The sequence below is a fragment of the Miscanthus floridulus genome, chromosome 9, assembly GCF_019320115.1.
Source record: "Miscanthus floridulus cultivar M001 chromosome 9, ASM1932011v1, whole genome shotgun sequence".
Lineage (NCBI taxonomy): Eukaryota > Viridiplantae > Streptophyta > Magnoliopsida > Poales > Poaceae > Miscanthus > Miscanthus floridulus.
The window spans coordinates 113,118,434-113,132,299 of NC_089588.1; the positions used below are offsets into that span (position 1 = coordinate 113,118,434).

General features: G+C 46.4%; 1 protein-coding gene across 1 annotated transcript; it reads right to left on the minus strand.

Moving 5' to 3' along the window:
* Positions 1-823: 823 nt before the first annotated feature.
* LOC136484131 (uncharacterized) lies at positions 824-6,236 on the minus strand. Its single transcript, XM_066481321.1, has 2 exons — positions 1,809-6,236; positions 824-1,775 (listed from the first exon to the last, which is right to left on the minus strand). Exon 1 carries the CDS (start codon positions 6,081-6,083, stop codon positions 4,995-4,997), a length of 1,089 nt encoding a protein of 362 aa, XP_066337418.1. The 5' UTR covers positions 6,084-6,236; the 3' UTR covers positions 824-1,775; positions 1,809-4,994.
* Positions 6,237-13,866: the final 7,630 nt, after the last annotated feature.

Here is a 13,866-nt window from a genome sequence, read left to right on the forward strand (position 1 = left end):
TCTCTACAAGAGGAACATAATGGTGTAGTCCATTATGCATTTAGACAAAGTACCAAAACTAGCTTAGCTGGTTTGGGAAACTGACTAAGCCTGTTTGTGCTGAAAACTTTGGATTTAACGACTTTTGACAATTTTGTTTGTCAATATAGACCAAGTAAACATGTAGACATTAGGATCAATATTTCTTTTAGTAGCTTATCAAGCGAAAAAAAATGTTTCCTTGACAAACAACATGAATATTGTTCCAAATTTGTTTTGTCCAAGTGAGGATATGGCATCCTATATTCATGAGATTGATAATTCACTTTAGGTGTATTAATACTCCATGATAATAAGGTTGTGTTTAGTTGGGCGAAACTTGGGAATTTGGCTAGTGTAGCACTTTCGTTTTTATTTGATAATTAGTATTCAATCATGGACTAATTAGGCTCAAAACGTTCGTCTCGCGATTTCCAACCAAACTGTGCAATTAATTTTTTTTTTCATCTACCTTTAATGCTCCATGCACGTATCGCAAGATTCGATGTGATAGCTACTATAGCACTTTTGGAAAAACTTTTTGGAACTAAACAAAGCCTAAATTCCACAAGTTGTCATTTTAAATGAATTTGTATATTTGGACTCAAACATTATGTCATATCAATATAGGATTACTGGTAGTTTAATTTTAAATACTTATGTTTTATAAAATAATACTACTAAACGTATAATTTTAACAAATTCAACATCTTAGTTGCCCTGTTGCAAGCTAAAACGATTGAGAGGGTGTTCGCAGCCCGATCAGAGAAGGGAAGGAGGAAGGCTTGGGCAGGAAGAAGAAGAGGAGAGGAAGGACGAGTTCTTCGTTTAGAGTTCAGAAGAGTGTTTACAATTCGATGATCCATCCACTCTTACAGTAGGACGCCTAAATACATCATCTATTTGGACCACTCTGGGCCGGACAGCAGACGGTTGGGCTCAGTCTTCCTCTTGGGCCGTGCGGCCTCGACAGCTTCTTGTTTATCATTGGAGCCCAGCACATCCTTAGTTGGAGTAGCTTGGCCATCGCTGACATTCCCCTCCTCTTGAGCAGCGGCGTGCCCACACGCCGGTGCCCGCGGAAATTGCTGTCGCAGGGCTTCCAGCGGCTCCCAGGTAGACAAAGTCGGCGGCATGAGATACCAGCGCACCAGCCCCTGCTCCACAGGATGATCGCCACCGGTCCAACGCTTCTGAAGAACATTGATAGGCACCTGAAATTCAGTGAGATCAGAGGGCAAAGCAGCAACTGCAGAATCCGAGCCTTCGACTTCTTCAACTGAGAAACGTGGAACACCGGGTGGATAGACAATGATGATGGCAACTTCAAGCGATAGGCCACATTCCCGATTCGCTCCAGTGCATGGAAAGGCCCGAAGAACCGGAAGGCCGGTTTCTGGTTGGAGCGAGGAGCAAGCGAACTCTGAACATATGGTTGAAGCTTTAAGAACACAGAGTCACCAACTTGGAAACTGCAATCTAGACGCCCCTTGTCTGCTTGCCGCTTCATGCGCTGCTGAGCACGAAGCAAATGTTGCCGAATCAGACTGTGCATCAACTCCCGTTCTTCCATCCAGTCCGACAGCGATGGTACAGAAGAAGCAGATGAAATATCCAAGCCCAAATGTCGCGGTGGATACCCATAAAGAACTTCAAATGGCGAGCCGCCAAGAGCAGAGTGAGAGCTGGAATTGTACCAGAATTCCACGGCTGACAACCAATGAATCCAACGGCGAGGGCAAGCGTGGATGAAGCACCTCAGGAATGTCTCGAGACACTGGTTGAAGCACCTCAGGAATGTCTCGAGACACTGGTTGACGTGCTCAGTTTGTCCATCCGACTGAGGGTGATATGGCGAGCTCATTCGAAGTTCCACTCTGGCAAGACGGAATAGAGTATGCCAAAACTTGCTGGTGAACGCTCGGTCCCTATCCGAAATGATTGAAAGTGGCAGTCCATGCAAGCGATAAATATGATCCGGGAAAAGCTTGGCCACTGATTCAGCCGAGAAAGGGTGGCACAACGGAACAAAGTGTGCAAACTTTGAAAACTTATCGACAACCACCAAAACAGCATTTGCCGAACCTAACGGTCGAAGGCCCTCAACGAAGTCCATCAAAATGATTTCCCATGAAGCCTTAGGCACAGGCAGTGGCTGCAGCAAACCCGAGTATTTAGAGCGATCAGGTTTGGCTTGAGCACAGGTAACACAGGCCTGAACAAACTGCAGAACATCGGCATGCATTGAAGGCCAATAGAAAAGCTGGAGCAACTTCTGCAAGGTTACTGGGGCTCCGGAGTGACCACCGACTAGACTATTATGCAAAGCAGCCATCACACGGGACTGAAGCACTTTGTTTGAGCCCAGCTAGATCTGCTGCTTGAATCTGATGATGCCGTTGCACAGGGAAAAAGGAGAAGAGTCCTCAGACTGCAGAGCAAGCCTGGCCAACAGTGACTGAGCCTCCTCATCGTTGGCGTACCACTGCTGGAGCTCAAGCAACCAATCGTGCACTGGGGAAGAGATTGCGAGAACCTCAGTAGGGTGATTGCGGCGGGACAGAGCGTCCGCTACACGATTCTCGGCACCACGACGGTATTGAATCTGGTAATTAAGACCGAGCAATTTGGTGAAGGCTTTCTGCTGCCACGGTGTGTAGAGACGCTGTTCATTCAGGTGCACCAAACTGCGATGATCCGTGTGGATAACGAACTCATTTTGCAACAATGTAGTGCAGCCACAGATCTACCGCCATCACAGTAGCCAAGTACTCTTTTTCATAGACAGAAAGGCCTCGGTTGCGCGGGCTGAGTGGTTTGCTGAGAAATGCCAGGGGGTGTCCATTTTGCATCAACACCGCACCAGCTCCATTCCCGGAAGCATCAGTTTCAACATGGAATGGCTGTGAGAAATCTGGAAGTGCCAACACCGACGCTGAACTGAGCGCTGTCTTGAGAGCTTGGAAAGTCGACTGATGCACTGACATCCAGATAAACAGAGCGTCCTTCTTGAGCAATTCAGTGAGTGGTTTTGCCATGAGACCAAAGTGGCGAATAAATTTACGGTAATACCCTGCTAATCCAAGAATGCCCCGTAGTACCTTAACTGATGTTGGCACCGGCCACCGTTCAATTGCTCTGATCTTGGTGGGATCAGTTGACAGACCTTGCTCGCTGATGACATGCCCCAGATAAGCCACAGACTGCTGAGCAAATTTACACTTGGACAGCTTAATTTTCCAGCTGTCGGCTGCAAGCCACTGAAACACCGCAGCAAGATGACAAAGATGCTCCTCATAAGTGCGGCTTAGACTAGGATATCATCGAAAAACACGATGACAAATTTGTGCAACCCAGGTGCCAGAGTGACATTCATCATGCCCTGGAAGGACCCTGGAGCGCCTGTGAGGCCAAACACCATGACGCGGAATTCATACTAGCCAAGATGCGTCTGAAAGGTCGTATTGTGTTCTTCTCCTGGTTGCAAAAGAATTTGATGGAATCCGGCTCTCAAGTCCAGGTTAGAAAACCAGCTGGCATGCGTGAGCTCGTCCATCAGTTGGTCAAAAACACAAACCGGGAACTTGGACTTAGCTGTGATGGCATTGAGCTGTCGAAAATCAACACAAAATTTGTATGTTCCATCTTTTTTCTTGACTAGGAGCACCGGTGAAGAGAAGGGACAAGCACTTGGCTGAATCAACCCTTGAGATAACATATCAGCCACCTGACGCTCTATCTCATCTTTGAGACCTGGAGGATACCGGTATGGTCTTCTAAATACTGGCTGAGCCCCTGGAATAAATGGAATACGGTGATTACAGGCACGTGATGGGGGCAGCTCAGTAGGTGCTTAAAACAGGTGATGAAACTGATTGAGCAGCTGCCGAATCTCTGGAGGAACATCATCATGAAGTGACTCGGTGGGCTCAGGATCTTGCACAGCACAAAGCTGGAGATACAAATGTTATGGACTGACCGAGTTGAGCCCCTGAAGCAAAACCGACTGCCCCTAATACGGGATAACAAGCCACTTCTGCAACCAATCCATCCCGATGATAACATCATTAGCAGAGAGTTGCAGCACTCTGAAATTAGAGCGAAAGACACACAAATCCACAGACCATTCAATATCCGTCAAGAGGCCCGGACTGTGAAGGATACCGCCACCAACAACCTGTACTTGAGTCGGAGCAGCTAGCACAGACACGGCAGACAACTGCTCGGCCACAGACAAACTGACAAATGAAGCTGAACTCCCTGAGTCGATCAAGATACGCACAGGGCAGCGCTCCACCACCCATTGAACTGAATGGCTCTAGTAGGAGTTGAACTTTGCAGGGCAGCCTTAGAGATTGCCAAGAACACCTGCTCTTCGCTGCACTCAGGGCCACTGTCCTCAGGTGAACAATCATCGTCATCCTGGAAATCTTGCCAGATAGCCTCGACAGCCAAAAGAACCTCCGGGGAACAACGACGGTCCTTGGACCACTTGCCGCCACACTTGAAACAGAGCCCGAGCGCTCGACGGTAAGCTTTCACCGCCTTGGGAGTAGAGTCAGTGGACGATGTTGCCACCGCAGCTTGGACAGCAGGTACCGGGGCCTTCTCCATCTTGGGCGGGGGCGGCAAGGGCAGAGGAGTCTTGATCGCCAGCAGAGACTTGAATGGCGAGGAGCAATCACCAGAGCAGAACGGCTTTGACGGTGAAGAAGCCACCTCTTCCTGCAACAATGCTAGCCGACAAGCAGTATCGAAGTTTTGGGGTCTTTGAACAACCACAATTGCACGAATGTCATGGCGAACCCCATCCATAAATCGAGTGGTAAAAAACAGGGGATCAGATGAAGGAGAATAAACCGTTAGCTGGTCCACCAGTTGGGAAAAGGCAGAAACATAGGCAGACACGGTGGTTTGTTGGCCGATGTTGAACATTTGGCGAAGGAGAGATTCGTGCTGGGTCTCGATCGAAACGATCATGCAAGAGTTGACAAAAGGATTCCCAAGTGATCGAAGGCAACTGGGGAGAAAAGGACTGGTACCAGCGAGCGGCTGCGCCCTCCATGCAATGCTCGACCAAGCTGACCCAGAGCCATGTAATGCTCGACCAAGCTGACCCAGAGGGACGGATTGACCTCATATGTGTTGAAGTACTTTTCACAGAGAGAACGCCAGCGACGCGGATTTTCACCATCAAATTTGGGAAATAGAAGTTCAGGAAGACGGCCAGTATGTGGTGAGTGTTGAGGATTCTCAGGTGGTCGAGGGGGAGGGTATCGGGGTGGTAGGACCAGAGTAGAACGGAGTGGTTCTGGTGGACGAGCAAGGTGATGGAATGGACTAGGAACAGCAGCAAGCTGAGGTGGGGGGTTACACGAATACGGCGGAGGAAAAACAGGGTGAACAGGATGAGAATCGGAGGACGTACCCATGGCTGGGATAGGGAGCCAGGTCGTAACGACCCCGGGTCCCGTATCCCGTGTAGTCGGCTCAACGCGGCGCCCAAACACGGGCAGTTCGGCAGGGAACCCGTCAGACGAGTTCGCAACAGCCTTGGTTGAAGAGTTGTCGACGCTGTGGCCGTGCGGCAATTCGTCGAACACAGCGCGGGCCTGAGTCTTCGCCATCTTCTGGACAGCAATCCGGATGTCGTCGAGGACGCCATGCGCACAGCTCCTAGGTCGCCGACTCCAGCGTCGCCAGGCGATCGTCCCGCGCACCCTTGATGGGAACGCTACGCAGGGACTCCAGCTCCGAGAGGCGGGAGGCGAATTCGGCGTCGCGGTCGATGTAGTTGGCTTGGAGCGTGGCGAGGCGGCTCTCGACCGCAGCGACCTGTGGATCCGCCGGGGCTTCCTCCAGATCCGCGACGCGGCGAGCAGGTCACTGGAAGCGGCAGCGTGAGATGCCTCCATGCTGTCGAAGCGGAAGTCGACGGCGGCGAAGCGCTTGGACAGGCTGCGCTCCAGATCAGAGAAGCGTCGGTTGAGGCTGGCCTCCTGAACATCGAACCGGCGATTCAGACCGGTAATCTCATCGAGGATGAGCCGGAGATTGGACTCCATAGCGTCGCGGGATCGCTAGAATCTGGTGTAGTGGGGGTGGGGAGGTGGGTTGGGTTCCAGGATTGGACGAGTCTCGGATACCAATTTGTTAGCAGCCGGATCAGAGAAGGAGGAAGGCTTGGGCGGGAAGAAGAACGGGAGAGGAAGGAGGAGTTCTTCGTTTAGAGTTCAGAAGAGTGTTTGCTGTCCGCACCCCTGCGCGCTAAACGGCCCTGTATCGCGCGCCTGCATCGCTAAACGCTGCATCTCGCGCGCGTAGCGGCCGGCTGCGCGAGCGCTATTTTCAGAGGCCTGTTCACACGTCAAACACTGTAGAGAGAGTTAGGGAGAGAGAGAAATACCAGTGAGGGGAATAAAATATGAAACAGTGAGTATAGAGTATAGGATAGAGATAACACGAGTGCGGGAGAAATATGTATAGAGGAGAGTATCTCGATGACTAAAATAAAATATTTTTTTTTAAGATGAAAATAAAGGTGGACGAGTGCGAATAGCCTTACAATTCGATGATCCTTCCACTCTTACAGTAGGACGCCTAAATACATCATCTATTTGGACCACTCTGGGCCGGACAGCATACGGTTGGGCTCAGTCTTCCTCTTGGGCCGTGCGGCCTCGACAGCTTCTTGTTTATCATTGGAGCCCAGCACCTCTTCAGTTGGAGTAGCTTGGTCATCGCTGACAAAGGGTATCCTAGGATCTAGATTATCCATTTTTGTAAAATAAAAATAAAAATTTTAAATAAAGCAGCTAAATTACGGCCGACCGTAATATAGCCTCTCCGCACGGCCATGCCATATTTGGTAAAAAGTGTAATTATTATATTCTTTTTCTAATCACGCTGGCTTGTTCCGCGCGTGTGGAAGAAGAATTTTCCACCGTACATAACCGAGCGACTTAAGCGGTCTAGGCCCAGACCACGGTTATTATGGGCAAATCCCAAAAAAAGAGACATGTAGTAAGCTTCTCATAAGACTGATTGGCTATCCTATCGCAGAAGAACACATTTGCATTTGCAAGTTTCCTAGAGCACAACACGATACATGTACCTAGGAAAGCACCCATTTACGCAGCTTCTCTGTATATGGCCTACATCTTGCTCGTCTGTCCATGGCCTGCATCCTGCATGTTATGTTAAAAAAGGGATAACATGTGTCATAAATTTGTCCAGCCGGATGGCCTTTTTTACTAGTAAGAAAAGGCTAAATTACCTATTTAGAGGCCCATTGTTGCCTAACAAATGACACTTAAATTGCCTAAAAAATGCAAAGGTGCTAACATGGGGCTGCTAGGAAAATAGGTAACACCGGATTGCTCACCTTCGCGTGCGTCATCCATCTTTTCCCTTGACCATAGATATATCTGCACTTGACCATAGATGCCCCACCGCTTGCAACCACAGCTCCACCCGGAATGTGGCTCCGCCCGCCTTAGCTTTGCCCAGCACCTGGCAAGGAGGAGGCATAGAGGACACTGATTAACCATTCCAAACAGTTGGAAGGCAACACAGACTGCACAGGAATGATCTTGTTCAATTGATAAAGCCCAAGGCGTACCACCGATCTTCAAATTGATGAAGCCTAACACAGACAAACAGACGACTGTTCCTATAAAAGAAATACATGTGTAACAAAACAGTGCATTGAACTGTTAAAATATACATGTGTAAAAGTATGATGTAGCAACTGAAAAGAAGTACCTAAAAGTGCTAGGGGATAATCCTGGAGCCTCTATTGGTTGTGAGCAGGTTGCTGCTGGTAATGGTGTAGTGGATTGCATTTTATTAGGCAATTTAAGTGTCATTCACTAGGCAAAAATGTCTTCCTAAATAGGCAATTTAAGTATTCTGAAAAAGTAAAAAGTATGCATGCACAAAAAAGAGTTTTTGTCATTACATTTGTATGAGCATGAAATGCAATAATTATTGATGGAAACATCTAGCTCTAAGCAAATATCCATGTCAAAACAATTTAATTCAAAATACTTGTCCGAAAAAAAATCATGATTCAACTAGTCCTATGCATAAAAGCACAAACACTAGAACAATATTTTAAAAAACACAGATGCACATTTTCCACTAGCGGCTGCATTGTGTTTGCTTGCTGCCTGCAACTTGCTCTGTAGTTCTGCAGCACTGTTCCTTTTATGCCTTCGGTGTTTTCAGCAAGTGTTGTGACTTGTGACTGACTAACTGATTGATTGTGAGTGAGTGATGCCTCTCACCCCAACACAGTGCACTTCCATTCAGGTTTCAGCAGAAAATTAATATGCTGGATGCAAAGATAATGTACTAGCATCATGGTGCCGGTAATCTATCATTAACCACTGGCTCATGTCAACTCTAAAAAATATAGGCACATGTATTGATTACATTACACAGATCTGTTAGGTTTGATCTCCCACGCCATTAGGCCCAACGGCCTTTGGGCCTTGTTCTCGCGCCCTGATCGGGGGCGCCCAACCCTACATGATTGGTGAGCCCCCGTCGCACAGCGCTATAAAGGAAAGGTGGGGGCCGGGGCTCGCAGTACGAGGTTCACCGCGCAGCGAGTCACCCCACCGATATCATAACCCTAACCCGATCTTGAGAAGGGGCGCTGCCAGCGACGGGAAGCACCACCGACGCCGGCAACGCCACCCCGACGCACACGCCGCCGCTGAGGACGCCACTGCACCGACTCTCCCTCTCCACCGAACGTCGCTGCCGGCGCGCAGATGGCGTCTGCCAACAAGACCCCGGCTGGTGCTTCGACCACTACGGCCTTCGATGGTCTGCGACCTCTCACTCCCCTTCTCTCTACCTCTCTGTAGATTGTGTGTTAGGATCTTGATTACTGGGATTTTGACTCGATTGAGTCTTAAGAAATCTATCAATGGCATCAGAGCCAGGTGCTTCTGTGTATCCCTAACCAGGTAGAAGAAAGAAAGAGAACAGATCCATTCGGATCAGATAAAAGATAGGGCCCTCGGCTCACGAAGCCGAACCCTAAGACCTAACCCTAATTCCCCAAATCAAATCAGAGAAGGGAAAAGGGGAGGGTCGGAAACAAGAACCCTAGACCTAAATCCTTTCGGATAAGAGAAAACCCTAGACCCAAATCCGAAAGAGGGAAGAAGGGGAAGAAGAAAGAAAAGAAGGGTCGGAACCCTAACCCTAACCCCATTTTCCCATTCGGATGAACGAAAAAGAAAGAAATCGAAAGCACAGAAAACCGAATTGGCAAGAACGAACCCTAACCCTAACCCTAGTTTCCCATTCGGATGAACCCGAAAAGAACAACTCAAATCAGAAAGGGGAAAGTGGGGTTAGGGTTAGGGTGCGTCGGATGAACCTTCGCCGGTGCGGGAGAAGAAGCCGAGCCGGGGGCGCTGGCTTGCCGGGCTCGGCCAAGGAAGCGTCGCGGCCAGGCCGCTCGACGGCGGCGTGCTCACCCGTTGGGGAGCACGCACGCCGGCAAGGGGGCCGGCGACAGCGCCGAGGCTCGCTCCACCGCCCGCTCGCTCATCGCGCTCGCTCTCGGTTGCGGCTGTGCTGCGCTGAAGAGAGAAGAGAGAGTGCGGCAAAGAAGAGAGAGAGAGAGAGAGCAGGCGCGAATGCGCTAGGGTTTCCAGGCCACCGGCCGCGGCGACATTTTTGATCCAGCCGAAACGGACGCCTGGCCGTCGGATCAAGACGGACGCTCGAGATTGGATGGGCCAACTCGCCGGCCCAGGCGGGCGCGAGCGCGCGCGACACTTTGCCGGCCCAGGCCCAGGTTGTGGCATGGGTGCGGCCAGCTGCGCGCGAGGAGGACTGGGCCGAATTGGTTTTGCCATCTTGGGCCACACTGGGCTGAAATGAAAGAAGAAGAAAATTTTCTTATTATTTTCCAGGCGCAATTTTAATGCATATTTTGATGAATTTGAATGATTTTGATACAATTTTTCTGTGCAAATTTTATCCAACGATATTTTGCTCAGAAAACAGTGAATTTTTTAGTGCTTCTGGAAAATAATAATATGAAAAGATTATTAATGTTTCCGCTGTGCATGATAATTTTCGTTCTCTTTTGATTAAATTTGAACCAACGTGATAATTTAATTTTAAGAGAAGTAATGAATTTCTGATAATTTTGATGCGATTATGATATTGTTATTTTCTGACCAACGTTGTTAATAACAATATTATAATTTTTGATCCATGAGAAATTATGCATTAATTTTACTTCTGCCCAACGGTGATGTAAAATGTTTTGCATGGATGAATTATAAGTTTTAATTTGATCAACGTTGAGTTAAAAGCATGAAATTTTATGTATAAATATTTCTTACTTACTCTGGTGTGATTTTAGGAGGCAAATGCATTGTGAACATTGCCAACATCCCGACATTCAATGGGACCAATCACCGTGTGTGGCGGGAGAAGTATGAATTGGAACTTGCGTTGGGAGAGGTCGATTTTGCCATCACCTCACCGTGTCCTACTGAGCCAGAGGACCCGATGAGAGGTGAAAATGAATCTGACGCTGATTTTGCTGTTCGAAAGCGTGATCATGCTGAAATAAGAATAAAATATGACCTTGAACATAGGCAATGGACTCTCTCCAACCGCAAGTGCCTGTTGGTAGCCAAAGCCACCATAGAAGAACAGATAAGGGGCTCAATCCCTGAATGTGCTACTGCCAAAGAATATCTTGAGAAAATCAAGAGTCAGTTTACTGGGTCTACCAAGGCCACAGCAAGTTCACTGATTAAGAAGCTTATGAATAAGAAATTCACTGGTGGTAGCATAAGAGAGCACATTTTGAAGATGAACACTACGGCATCAAAGCTAAAAGAAATGAATTTGAAGGAGGAGGATTTCCTGATTCATTTGATTTTTGCTTCTTTGCCAAAAGAATATGATACCTTTATTGTGAATTACAATATGCAGCCTGAAAGATGGGGCATAGAAAGACTCATCCCAATGTGTGCTCAAGAAGAGGAGAGGATAAAGTCCTCACAAGGTGAATCTACTCATTTTGTGAAGGATAACAAAAGAAAGAACTTTAATGGCAAGAATTCTAAACCACAAGGGAAACCTAAGTGGGATAAGTCCTCTTCCTCCAATTCACAGGGAAAGAAACTCCAGGATTCTAAGAATCAGCAGTATGGTGGAGCTGAAAAGGATCAGTGCAAGCACTGCTTCAAGAAGGGACACTACAAGAGGGATTGTCCAGACTTCCTGAAATCTCTGCTAAAGAAAGGTGATGAATTTATTACATTTGTAGATGAATCCCTATATTTATGTTATGATAAATTCACTTGGTGGGTTGATTCAGGAGCACTACTCATGTTGCAAATTCCTTACAGGGGTTAAGTGGGACGAGAACCTTGCAAAGAGGAAAAAGAACGATTAAAGTTGCAAATGGAGTGCAAGCCAATGTTGAAGCCATTGGAGTTTTTTCATTAGAATTGAATAATGGTTTTGTACTTAGACTTAAAGAAGTACTTTATGTTCCCTCTTTGCATAGAAATTTGATAAGTGTTTCGAAACTTGATGATGATGGAATTGATTGCCATTTTGGTGATGGCAAGTGTAAGATACTGGTTAATAATAAATGTGTTGGTCTTGCCTTCCAACAAGACAAGCTTTATTTATTATCTCTTGCTGATAATGCGAACAATGTATGCGATGAGAATGTGAATGATTCCCCATCTGCGGATGTAACTAAGAAGCGGAAGAGAATTGATACTGTCTCTTCGAAATTATGGCATTGTCGCTTGGGCCATATTTCGAGGGAGAGAATGGAACGATTGGTTAAGGAATCAATTCTCCCACACTTAGAATTTTCAGTTTTAAAACAATGTATTGATTGCATCAAAGGAAAGTATGTCAAGAAAATTAAGAAAGATGCCAAACGAAGCACATGAATTTTAGAAATAATCGACACAGACATATGTGGTCCTTTTCCTATGAAAAGTGTGGATGGTTATGACTCGTTTATAACATTCACAGATGACTACTCTCGTTATGGCAATATTTATCCAATTAAAGAAAGATCGGAAGCATTGGATAAATTCAAAATATTTAAAGCTGAAGTTGATAATCAGCACAATAAGAAAATTAAGATAGTACGATCAGACCGAGGTGGAGAGTACTATGGGTGACATACCCCATATGGCCAAATTCCTGGACCATTTGCAAGGTTCCTACAGGAAAATGGCATAGTTGCTCAGTACTCCACACTGGGGGAGCCTCAGCAGAATGGAGTGGCTGAAAGACGTAACCGTACCTTAATGGATATGGTAAGAAGCATGATAAGTTACTCCACATTACCGATTAGTTTATGGATGGAGGCACTGAAAATCGCCATTCACATACTTAATTGAGTACCAAGTAAATCGGTGCCTAAAACACCATATGAATTATGGACAGGAAGGGAACCCTCACTTAACCATTTGCGTGTGTGGGGCTATCTAGCTGAGGCAAAAGTGTTTAATCCAAACATAGGAAAGTTAGACTCTAAGACAGTCAGCTGCCATTTTATTGGCTATCCAGAAAGATCGAAAGAATATCGCTTCTATTGTCCTGACAGACATACGAAGATTGTAGAAACAAGACACGCTATGTTCTTGGAGGATAACATGATCAGGGGGAGCATGGTAGCATGAGAAATCAGCCTATAGGAGAAGCGGGTACATGTACCCACTCCGATGGTTGAAGAACCATTCTTCACGCTACCTGCTACTGTTACACCGACAGTGCAAAACACTGTAGTGCCAACACCTGTTGCAAGTTCTCCCGTGGCGACAATGAATGAACATGAGGAACCTATCCTTGAGGAACCTATCTTTGAGGAACCTATAGAACCAAATGTTGCACATGAGGAAGAACAACAATAGCCAAATGTGGAACAAGTGCCGGAGGCACCTAGAAGGTCTCAAAGAATAAGAAGATCAGCTATTACTGATGACTATGAAGTTTATGAAATAGAAGAATGTCAGATGGGGGATGATCCCACCTCATTTGAAGAAGCCATAAGAAGCGACCACTCATCAAAGTGGCTTAAGGCCATGGAAGATGAATTGAAATCAATGAGTACCAATAAAGTTTGGGACTTAGAAAATATTCCTAAAGGAGCCAAAACAGTAGGCTATAAATGTGTCTACAAAACGAAATATGACTCCCAAGGGAATATAGAAAGATTTAAAGCGCGACTTGTGGCAAAAGGCTTCATGCAAAGAGAAGGGATTGATTACAATGAGACGTTTTCTCCAGTCTCATGTAAAGATTCCTTCAAAATTATAATGGCACTTGTAGCCCACTATGATTTGGAGTTACATCAAATGGATGTAAAGACGGCTTTCCTAAACGGGGATTTGGAAGAAAATGTTTATATGGCACAACCGAAAGGTTTTGTCGTAAAAGGAAAGGAAAATATGGGATGCCATCTGAAGAAATCAATCTACGGATTGAAGCAAGCTTCAAGACAGTGGTATTTGAAGTTTGATAGAACGATAAAAGGTTTTGGGTTTGAAGAAAATGTTGAGGACAATTGCGTTTATGCAAAGTTCAAGAATGGAAAGTACATATTCCTAATTTTATATGTGGATGATATCTTTCTTGCTAGTAGTGATATCAATCTACTAATGGAAACGAAGAAATTCTTGTCATCAAATTTTGATATGAAAGATCTCGGTGATGCCTCGTTCGTTTTGGGAATAGAGATTCACCGAGACAGGAGAAAAGGGGTTCTAGGATTATCGCAAAAGGCATATATAGAAAAGGTCCTGAAGAAATTTAGTATGCATGCGTGTAGTC

Excerpts from the sequence above, each read along its gene's own strand:
- LOC136484131 (XM_066481321.1), bottom strand. The coding sequence starts at position 6,083 with ATGGAGTCCAATCTCCGGCTCATCCTCGATGAGATTACCGGTCTGAAT.